Source organism: Apium graveolens, chromosome 2 (genome assembly GCF_009905375.1).
Source record: "Apium graveolens cultivar Ventura chromosome 2, ASM990537v1, whole genome shotgun sequence".
In the NCBI taxonomy this organism is placed as follows: Eukaryota; Viridiplantae; Streptophyta; class Magnoliopsida; order Apiales; family Apiaceae; genus Apium; species Apium graveolens.
Window position 1 is genome coordinate 5,437,717 of NC_133648.1, and position 11,255 is coordinate 5,448,971.

The 11,255-nt window shown below is 33.8% G+C and overlaps 2 protein-coding genes and 2 non-coding genes across 4 annotated transcripts; 2 read left to right on the forward strand and 2 right to left on the reverse strand.

Moving 5' to 3' along the window:
- Positions 1-1,413: 1,413 nt before the first annotated feature.
- Positions 1,414-2,250, reverse strand: LOC141684717 (uncharacterized). Its single transcript, XM_074489815.1, has 2 exons — positions 1,848-2,250; positions 1,414-1,700 (listed from the first exon to the last, which is right to left on the reverse strand). The coding sequence occupies exons 1-2, from the start codon at positions 2,248-2,250 to the stop codon at positions 1,414-1,416; spliced, it is 690 nt and encodes a 229-aa protein (XP_074345916.1).
- A 4,695-nt stretch (positions 2,251-6,945) lies between these two features.
- LOC141706781 (protein RADIALIS-like 3) lies at positions 6,946-9,028 on the forward strand. The gene is made up of 2 exons (XM_074509609.1): positions 6,946-7,814; positions 8,838-9,028. Exons 1-2 carry the CDS (start codon positions 7,537-7,539, stop codon positions 8,860-8,862), a joined length of 303 nt encoding a protein of 100 aa, XP_074365710.1. The 5' UTR covers positions 6,946-7,536; the 3' UTR covers positions 8,863-9,028.
- A 1,205-nt stretch (positions 9,029-10,233) lies between these two features.
- Positions 10,234-10,306, reverse strand: TRNAA-AGC (transfer RNA alanine (anticodon AGC)). Its single transcript has one exon. It is a non-coding gene; the product is annotated as a tRNA-Ala (tRNA).
- Positions 10,307-10,888: 582 nt separating this feature from the next.
- Positions 10,889-10,977, forward strand: TRNAY-GUA (transfer RNA tyrosine (anticodon GUA)). The gene is given in 2 exon segments: positions 10,889-10,925; positions 10,942-10,977. It is a non-coding gene; the product is annotated as a tRNA-Tyr (tRNA).
- Positions 10,978-11,255: the final 278 nt, after the last annotated feature.

An 11,255-nucleotide genomic window follows, 5' to 3' on the forward strand; every position in this document is an offset into this window, starting at 1 on the left:
ATGGAAAATGATGCTCATGAAAAACAATATCTGGAAATCACAATTGTCTTGGTTGACAAATCAAGAACTTTATATGCCTTTTGATCGGGTGGATATCCAATGAAAATACAAGGAAAAGATCTGGGATCAAATTTAGTTCTGTGAGGTTTAATGGTTGACACATAACACAAATAACCAAATACTCTCAGATTATCTAAGTCAAGTGGTTTTTTTATAAAGAACTTGGTAATGAGACAAATTGTTAATACTGGTAAGAGGCATTCTATTAATCAGATAACAAGCACAAAAGAATACATTCTCCCTAGTAATGATCAGGTAATTTAGATTGAAAGTAAAGTGACTTGGTAGTATCAAGAAGATGCATGTGTTTTCTTTCTACCACACCATTCTGCTGTGGTGTGTAGCTACAACTGGATGCAAAATACTGTTAGAATGACAGAGTTCTTTCAATGGTCCTTCAACTAACTCTTTTGCATTATCTGATCTAATGCAAGTAACAACGATTTTGAATTGAATTTCAACATACTTAAGAAACTGAGAAATAACAGAAATAAGATCAGACTTATACTGAATCAAATGAACTCCCATGTATATCTACTAAAGTCATCAACAATATATAGTAACAAACTGATTACAACCATTGTGATTATTGGTCTTATAAGGACCCCAAATATCCAGATGGATCAACTGAAATACTGTATAAATTTTAATACTACTAGTTGGAAATGACTGTCTAGATTGTTTGACTTTTGGACAAATATGACAGATAGTGGAATCATTTATACAATCTGTGACTAAACAATGTGGCTGCAAAAGTTTAATTTTCTGGAATGGAAGATGTTAAAGTCTCGAATGCCATAATTTTGCTTCTGTTGAAACACTTAGTAAAACAGATTTTTCGTTGTTAAAACACTATCGAGATGCATCATTTCCTTTTGTGAAGAAATAGTGTATAAACCATTCTGCAAATTACCAAGAGGAAGTGGTTGTTGTTTCAGAAAAAGGTCCCGAAGGTAACATTGTGTGTCAGAAAAAACACAAATTAGAGTTCATGTCCTTGCACAATTTATGAACAGAAATCAACTTATACTTGAAGTCTGGGACAAGCAAGACACTGCGCAAGATTATCCTGTCATTTAATTTCATAGTTTCGGCGTGTGTGACTTTTATTTATCTTCCATCTGGTATAGTAATGTGATTATCACTACCATTAAGTATCTGAACTTTCTCAAAATTTGATAGAGAATTAGTGATGTGATATGTTGCACCACTATCCAACAACCATTTAGTAAAAATCAGACATTATATAGATTTTACCTGCAAGTAAGGCATGGTCAACAATGTCATTTTTCTTTGATTGAGTTGGATTAAGTAAGTTTTGTTTGCTGATGAGTTCAAGTAACTGATATATTGTTACATTGATACATGAGTAGAAGCTGGTGGATTATCTTCAACATTTGCTTGAGAAATTGCAGCAAATTTTTTGTCCTTAAGTTTGAATCCAAGCGGATATCCATATACCTTAAAACACCTTTCAAGGCTATGTCCTGCAACTTTGCGGTAAGAACAATAGTATGAGCTACCAGGTTTCTGATTAAAGCGTTTGGGTGCAACAACATTTGCTAGATTTTGCTTGTGAAAGTTATTTATAGGTCTGCGAGTAGATTGAAAAAATGTAGCACCATCAACTCTTCTTTTATCTGCAACAAATGCAAGATTCTCATTTTGGTTTGTTGTGTGACAAAAATTCTTATAATTTTCCTCTTGTGCAACCATTCTGTAGACTTGATTTAGGTCAGGTAATGACATCGTCATCAGAATATTTTCCCAAATCATAGAAAACTAACCATTTAGCTTCATGAGAAACTGCAAAACTCTATGATTATGTTGTAATTTCTTATAATTTCCAGCAAGTTCACAAGTACACTTATTGCAAGTACAATTTGGAAAGGGATCTGCATCATCCAATGAGTCCCATGCAGGCTTGCTCTGTGTGTAAAACTTAGACACATACAACTGACCTTGTTTCATTTCAGAAAGCCTTTGTTCTAAAGTAAAAACCTGAGTAATATATGTATATCCAAATCGATTTTCGAGATCTCTCCAAATCTCCCTCGTAGTTTTGAGAAATAGCACACTTGTAGCAAAATTATCATCAAAATTATACATAATCCATGAAATCACAAGATCATTACAACGTTCCCAAAGTTTGTTGTCAGTAGAAGAAGCATCAGCTATCAATTGTTCCATTAACAAATCCTAATTTGTTTTTAGCAGAGAGAGATAATATGATGCTCATCTTCCAATTATTAAAGTTCTCTCCATTGAATTTGACTGAAACAAGTTGATTTGAACTAGAATTAGATGGATGTACAAAATAGATGTTTGAAGGATCTTGAGTGACTCGTGTAGTCATTATTAATTTGTAATTAACAATTTTAGAAACAGATCAAACAATTTTTGATATAAACTATTTAAATTTGACAGATTTTAACAAGACAAACAATTAGATGCAGTAACAAATCAAAATCAATTGACAATTTAATAATATCTTGTTGTTTAGATGGGAAAATACCTAAGATTAGTTATCGAAGACGACGAACAACGAGATTAGAACAATCGTACGGGATTCAGATCGTAATAACAAGCTCTGATACTATAAAACTAATTGTAGATTGTAGTAATAGAGAAGCAATAACAGAAAGTGTGAAGAACTTCATTGATCATCATCATTACAATATTTTACATATATTGTAGACGAAGAAACAAAACTGGAGATGGAGAGAGAGAAAGAGAGATATAATTTAAATAAACTTCTAACTAACTAACTCTATTGTGAACCACTACTTATCTCTAAATAAATACGACAAAAGTAATTATCCAGCTGGACTACAGTTGTCACTAATCTGTGATGTCGTGATGAGCTCAGCATCGGGATTTCTCAGTATCAGGATATGAATCAACATTAGGATATGAATATATGAATCAGGATCAGGATATGAATCAGGATTTCTTAGGATCATGATCTGAATATATGAATCAGGTGCAGGATATGAATCAGGATTACTCAGCATCAGGATCTGAATCAGGATGTGAATATGCAGGATATGTTCCGATAAACCTAAATTATACTCTTTTTCATTATATTTCATCTCATTATTTTTCAAGAATGCGTTTTTATCGACCATCCAAATCTGCAGTACAACTTGATCCAATAAAAATCTTGATCGTCGATTCATCACTTGCTTCCTGCAGTATACTAATCTTCCTCTCATTTTGATAGGTTACCGATCCATTTGAATTTTAGGGTACTAATCTCCCTCTCATTCTGAATGAATTTCGGTGTCGTATACATGTACAAAATTGTGCTTCAACGTTGCAAAAACTAAAACTCATGTTGACAAATGTTAAGGTCAAAATAAACGAAAAAATGCAAAAAGAACGTTATTTGTATATGATTTGAAATAAGAGACTACAAACTACAATTTGTTAGGTATATAACATTGATTTCAAGTTAAAATTAAGCGGTGCAAAATATAATTCATCTATACAAACTATAATTTGTTTGATATAAAATATTGACTTCGAGTCAAAGTTAAGTGGTGAAAAATATAATTTCGTATTTCTATTCAAAATTAATAAGAAATTCTTTCAATTTCTTTTGGGATCAAAATGAATAATTTTCGCTAGATGATATTATCATGTTAAGTAAAGTCATGCACCAAACTGTATACCAAAATTTAAAATAACGTGAAAAAGTGACTTAGACAATTTGTAAGGATAAGGTTTATTTGAATATAGGGGTTCATTATTATAATTATTTTGAACCAATTATACAGTGACACGTGAATTTAAAACCATTTTGAGTATAATATGAGGCCTTTAACATTTTCTTCTCACGTTATTATTGGTCTGAATGTGATTTTTTTTCAAATCTTAAACCATTTACCAGAGATTAGATTGAAACCGACTTCTATATATGATGATACATGGTTCGTTGAAGGTCATTCAATTTGGAGTTGATCCAAATATTTTTTTAATTTCTTTTATTAGGATTAGATTGGATTGAGATCCATCCACGTTTCTTTTTACTCCCTCCGTCCGTTGATTTCACTACGGTTACTATTTGCACGCATTTCGAGACCTCTATAAAATATAATTTCGTGATGTTTTTTTTAAATTTTTCTTTTTTTAAATAAAAGTTTAAACATAAAACTTTTATACAGAAAAAAAAAATTTAAAAATATAATGGAGTTATACTTTAAATGAGTACTGAAAAGCGTGTCAAAAAGTGATGTAGAGAATTTAATGGGAGGGAGTAATAGTTAGATTTATATATTTGTTAAATGATCACATGTTTTAACAAATCTTGGAATGAACGAAAATCGAAGACTAGATGAGATGATGATTCGTTATTATCTAAGCTATCTTATCGCGCTCTATCCATCCGCGTCTTTCATCTACTACAGTGGTGATCTAGTAGCAGATCACAGATGTTGCTCAATTTGCTGCTACAGTCCTGAGAACTGAGATATATCTTGTAGCATGCAAATATTTGAAATCAAACTCTAACCAAGAAAAATCAGTTCTTACTATTTACTTGACAAAAGATAACCAACTTTCATGTCTATATATGACTACAAAATCTTAAGCAAATCTAATCTATTTGAATATGCAATCAAATCATAATTATAACTGGGAGACACAGTCTCTGTCTAATCTAGTAAAGAGAATATGTTTACATGGGACCTGAGCTTTTATTCATCTCTTCACTCAGGACCAGCAATAACATAAATATCTACTCCTTTTTATACCACAAATAGTACTCAAATCATTTATGCAATGCTGTGGTAGCTAGAGATGCTATATTTATATCCCCGTGACGTAGCGTAGGATCATGTTGGAGTCTTCCTATAAAATCTTAAAATTTTAGGGCGTATCATGTCTCAATTTAGGAAGGGTCTCACGTACGAATATTTTAGATGTACTGGTTACTTAACAGCTAAATGTCTGATTATATTCCGCTTTAGCCTACATTGTTCTCTCTGATCATTGTTTTAAAAATATAATTCTCAACTGAAATTATGCCATTCTTATTGGTTGTTCATGTAACTTATGCCTCCCCTCAAATATCCCCTTATCATCTGGAAGAATCCATCACCAAGAGAACCTTTTACTACTTTTGCATATAGATATAAAGACTTGAGATCCTCACAGTATTTCAATCTTCACTTTATTCAAATGTAGGGTTCTCAAGCTTATTCCAGTAGTGGAGTGGACCATGTAAGTTGCTAAATGTCAGTTTTTAGGTTCACTTATCTACCATAATGAAGAGCCTAACTACTTTAGGTCCTAAACTGTCTGAGACATGGTCATGCCAGGGCTTAAAACCGATATCTAGTTATCTAACAGACAGATAAGTGTGTTAAAGAGTATAAGATCTTGTTCAGGCATTCCTCTACCACCTTAAGGTTTTTGCTGAGCTGATTACTCAACATGGTATCAGAGCTATGTATATTGGTATTGGTTGTATTTGTCGTTGTCAATCGTAGCAAAACGTTACTCAACAAAGTGCTACCTAACAAGAAAAATCTGTGTTTCCGAATTTCAGATTATACGAGCAGAGGATGGCTGTGTTTTTCGGTTTCATACTGAGGTCCATGCACCGAAGGACTCTACGTATAAGAGATACGACTATGTTGCTGTACAGACTCCAGAGCAATCACCTGCATATCAGTATCTCACCTATAAGCATGGCCCTCCAACTGAATGCTGCAGGTATCTTAATTCTTAAAGCCAGGGACCCCTGCAAGTTGTCTACTTGACAGAACTGTAATTACATTGCTGAATGTATTCTTGATGATCTGTAATAATAAAATTGCTGCGTCGTATGATGCAGACTGTTGTACAATGATAGTATTCTTTAACATACTTTCTGAATCAGCTAAATTTGGATACACTGAATAGACTTTACACGGCCAATCTTCCAGATTTCGGATGAAGGCCTCAATATTTTGATCATGATGTTTCAATGAACTCGAGGCATTTCATTATCAGAATACACTAACAGCATTAATTTTTTAACAAGACAGGGATATATAGTGCATTGAAGCTCCGCTAAAACAGTTGGGCAGAAAATACTGGTATTTGCAATCTACTTGATATTTTAAGCACTGAAAAATAACAACGTTTGATGTTTTGATCAGAAAGTAAAAACGTCGATGACTGCATTACTTAAAGGTCTCAACTGTGTAAAGGATGTGAAGTCAACCAAGGATAGTGTGTCTGCATAAAAGGACCCAATACTTCAAAGTAAAAAGTTGCTACAGAATAACTCAAAAGGATTGCAATCCCAGCTACTTTAACTACCAAGTGAACTAACTCAATATCTCCATAAAATTAGGAAACAAGTTGGCTGTACTGAATCAGAGACAATAAGATCCAACAAGCAGATCATACAGTTGCTTTAACCGCCAACATAAACCTTTTCTAATGCTATTTAGAGATAGAAGCATAATAAGGCATCATTCCCACGTATAATGACGTGCATTAGTGCATACCTCAAGCATATATTCTACTGAGAAATAGGATAATATAAGTAGATAATAAGAAGATTAGAGTGGGGGAGAATATCTGTGACCTAATTTTGTCCAAACATGTTGGCCTTGGCATCTCACCATGTAAATTTTCCGTTGTGGTGTGTAAAAACTGAGTATTGCTAATGATTGATACTAGACATTTACGCGCTGGGGAATTTGGAGATCTCAACTATATATTTTGGCAACTGAGAAGTTAAACATCAGTGTACAAGTATTAACAGTGCATTTATAGGCTAGATGTCGTTTGAACATCTTGAATATTAGCAAAGAAACATGAATAGAGGATTAACGTACTTCAGGTTGATGATTCTGAAGCACTTCATTGCAAATTAGAGGGTGTGGATCAAAACTTCAACAAGTTGGTGTGAAATTGAAGCAACAATATCCCCCAAAAGCTGTCAGAATATCTAAGTGTGTTATATCTGTGGGCATAAGAATTCAAATTGTTGGCGCATCTATCTTGATAAGTAGGCTTTGAATTAAGAATCTAATCCCACCAGCTGGGTAAATTCTCTAGGAAATAAATCCACTTGCTGATGATCTAATAAAAGACAAGAAAACGACTTTCTGCAGAATTCATAAAGGGCTTGTCCTTTGAGACTCTCTTCAAAGAATCTACTTCACCTCTTGTGCCTTAGAATTGTATAATGTAGTGGCTCACAAGAAAACAAATCACATCTTGTAGCACCTCCCATAGCGATAAAATATTCACCAACTTGTTCAATCGACCACTTCTTCCTCCAGTTTATAAGGAGCTAGCATGGCAACCTGTTGTCCATACCATCTCTTGACTCGAGTCTTCTCCCTTGACTGAGGCATTCCTTAGCTTTCATCTTTTCTTTTCTTAATTCATCGATTGACCCTAGTTACATTACTCTCTTAATATCTACCTTGCTATTACCTCCAACTTCTCTAAAATCTCTTTCACCTCACAGCAATGGCATCGAATTCTATCACTTCTTCGCGTAACTGTGGCTCTACCTGGACACAAAGGCAAAACAAGCAATTTGAAGAGGCTTTGGCAACATATGATAGGGACACCCCTGACCGATGGCATAACATAGCCAGGGCAGTGGGCGGGAAGTCCACAGAGGAAGTGAAAAGGCATTATGAAATCCTTGTCAGGGACATCATGCAGATAGAATCTGACCAGGTGCCATTACCCAACTACAAAACCACTGGAAACAACGGCAGGGGGTTCAATAATGAACAGAGGTACTCTTTTTTCTTTTCTGTAACTATCTAAATATATTTAACCATCTAGGCATCTACAGATCGAACTGAACTGTCTGATCTCACTCAATGTCAAGGACATGCATGACTTGCTAAGTTAGGCCTATTAACAGAGCTCGTAGTTCATTTAGAAATGCCTGGTATTTCAGTTTGAACAAGTGCATTGCACAAGTTCTGCAGAATATACTGTAAATCACACTACTATAGTCTAATATGTCAAAATTTAGGCATTCTTACCATTTACAGATCCTTCCTAAGATAGAAACAAAGTTTATTTGAAGAAATGGTGAATCTGATTATATAATTATGCAGGTCATTTCAGATACCTAAAAGACACACATGAAATCTAATCTTGCTAGTTTCAGATAACAATAAAATGCACATGATATTAAAAAACAAATATCCTACCGTCACACATAAGTTAAAATACTCTAGCCGGTGCTACTTGTCCTGATAAGGCTAACACATGCAGTTCCCCATATTTAATATAGCTTCTCGCATTCCTTGAACTTCTTTCGTTAATCCCAACTCACGAGTCACGACAACCCTAGTGTTGGATCACAAAGTGTTTACATCATAGTAGTTATAAAGGTCTGTGGATATGTTTTGTTTGTTAAATAACCAGATCATCTAAAACCTTAAGGTGAAGAACTCGAACATGAGTCCCTCCCTAAAACGAGCTCTGATACCATGTTAAGTAACCAGCCCATCTAAAATCTTAAGGTGGTAGAGGAAGACCCGAACAGGATCTTATACTCTTTAACATTGTTTTCATAAAGGCCCTCAACTTTTAAGAATAATGGGAATGCACATTCCTTACATATGACAGACACCGAAAGCTATTATAAGCCTACACTTCTTGCACTGTAGGAAGATGTAAGAGGTTAAAATATTGCAGATAATGCTAGGTAATGCAAATTCGAATATGCATTATATTCGAGAAATACAGAAACTAAACTACGATGCTTTCTGCAACATTCTGAACCCTTTGTTCTTGTGTGACAGGCTTTTCAAGAACCTAAGGCTGTAGTGAAGTTGATGCACGCATGAACAACGAAAAGCTTGGAGCAAAACTACCTATACTTATGTCATGTTCTTAATTCAGTTGTGTTTGTGTCAAACATGTTCCAGGATCTACTGTATAAGACATACATGTGGCCTGTTTTCTATCTTAATGTAACTTTCTAGTTTGTAAATCTTCGAATATCTTGTGTGCAATAAAATTGCAAATTCTCAGTCAAGTAAATGAATAGCCTATTTCAATCAGGTACTAGAACCAGCAGCAAACAAGCACGCTCCGAGGATTTTATAATGAACGAAACAAGACAAAACGAAGATATTTTAATTATCGAAGTACTGAGTAGTAAGTACTAACCATACCAAACGTATCCAGTATTTACTATACCGATTGTGCTTGGACGTGAGATGCAAGACGAGAAGTTTATAAAGTTTGTCAAAATTAGTTTACCGGGAAAATGAACTTATATTAATTATCGAAGTTTTAACCAAAACCAAACATATCCGGTATAACGGTATTCACCGATAGAATGAAACATAACAAAATTTACCACAGATGTACATAAGATTTGTAAGGATTATAGATATTAGGGGTGTACACGGATCGGGTTGGGCGGGTTGGGAGAATTTAGCAACCCAACCCAATTAGTTCGGGTTTTCAAAATTTCAAACCAACCCAAACCGTTTAAATTTGTAACCCAAACCAATTTGTATTGTTCGATTTGGTTCGGTTTGGATCGGTTTGATCGGTTTATTAAATATACAAAATTAATATAAAAAATTATAATAAAACATAAGGTTTCAAAGTTTAAAACACTTGAAAATAGTTCAAAACAATATTACAATCCTCCATATTAAATAGTCTTAAGCATCTAATTTTCGACATCAAAAGTACTAATAATATTGTTTACGCTTTAAATATTGGAATGAATCATAAATGCAAAAAATATAACACTAATCAAACATCTATTGTTGTTACGAAATGAACTATGAACACGGAGGTTATAAGTTACATTTAGATTTAGAGATATATGGATTTATGTAAATGGCCTAAACATAATTTTGGATTAACTTATTAGCATGTACATATATATTTTAATCGAGTTGGGTTGGATTGGTTTAAAATTATCGAAAACCATATCCAAATCAATTAAATCGGGTTGACATTTTTTCAACCCAACTATATATCGGGTTGAAAAAAATCGGTTTGATTCGGCCGAAATAGGGTCGGTTCGGTTTAGATTGGTCGGGTTGGCCAAACCGTGTACGCCCCTAATAGATATATATATCTTTGCTGCACTAAGAAAACGTTATGCATAATCTTGATAACTGAGCATGGATTTGTGAGAACTTATCAATGTTCCAGAGAAGATAAAAAAAAATATGGAGATGCGGGGTATCGATCCCCGTACCTCTCGCATGCTAAGCGAGCGCTCTACCATCTGAGCTACATCCCCATGTTGTATGTAAAGTTATTTAAATATACAATTTATCCATACTTACTCAATTATTATTCGTATTTTAGTACGTCTTATAAAGAAGTAAATAGATTTTTTTTTGCCACGTAAAGAAGTAAATAGATTAGTTAACAGAAAATGCATGTTTATTAATAAAAACGCTGAACGTACTTTGGATGGCTACATATTTTGAGAGAAAAATTGCGATACAAAAAGCAGTGTTAACTATTTTTGACATTTTATCATGGTTATAAAAATTAGCTAATTTTTCAAAAATCGCCGATAAATTATTCAAAATTTGAAATCACCCGTTTTTATAAAAATTGCCCAATAAATCACAAACCAGAATCTCAACCTTCGAAATCCGTAACCATGCATTTTACTAACATAAATATTCTACTAAAAATAGAGAAACTGTACAAAATGCTAATAATTGTTCATGGGCCAGACCAGATTACAATCCCTCCTGCTCCTTGATATTTGGGTCCAGGGGTCCAGGGGTCCAGCCCGATATTAAATGTTTACAATTTTTACCAAACTTGTTATAATTATATATAAAATAAGCCAAAGTCCAACATCCATCCGACCTTAGCTCAGTTGGTAGAGCGGAGGACTGTAGTTGTTGTACAATAGCCATCCTTAGGTCGCTGGTTCGAATCCGGCAGGTCGGAATTTTTTTTGTTTTTTAATTTTTAAATTTTCATAGCAAATCAACATGCTAGGATTGTTCTATTGTTAAAACTTCAACCAAACCGAATTTTTCGCGAATAACGTGACACGATTTTTAACTTGTTTTAATTTGTGGGTGTATATTTAAGGCCGCGGAATTTCATCTTATTATAATTGGGTTTCATCTTATTATAGTTTAAGGATCCCAGTCATTAGTTTGTAATGTATTGGTGCATTTTTACCTCTAAAATTTTTTGTTTGTTTGGGTAGAAAGTTAAAA

Excerpts from the sequence above, each read along its gene's own strand:
- LOC141684717 (XM_074489815.1), bottom strand. The coding sequence starts at position 2,250 with ATGGAACAATTGATAGCTGATGCTTCTTCTACTGACAACAAACTTTGG. Across the intron at positions 1,701-1,847 it reads GTTTCTCATGAAGCTAAATG|ATAAAAGAAGAGTTGATGGT; the intron begins GTTAGTTTTCTA and ends CATTTGTTGCAG.
- LOC141706781 (XM_074509609.1), top strand. The coding sequence starts at position 7,537 with ATGGCATCGAATTCTATCACTTCTTCGCGTAACTGTGGCTCTACCTGG. Across the intron at positions 7,815-8,837 it reads GGGTTCAATAATGAACAGAG|GCTTTTCAAGAACCTAAGGC; the intron begins GTACTCTTTTTT and ends CTTGTGTGACAG.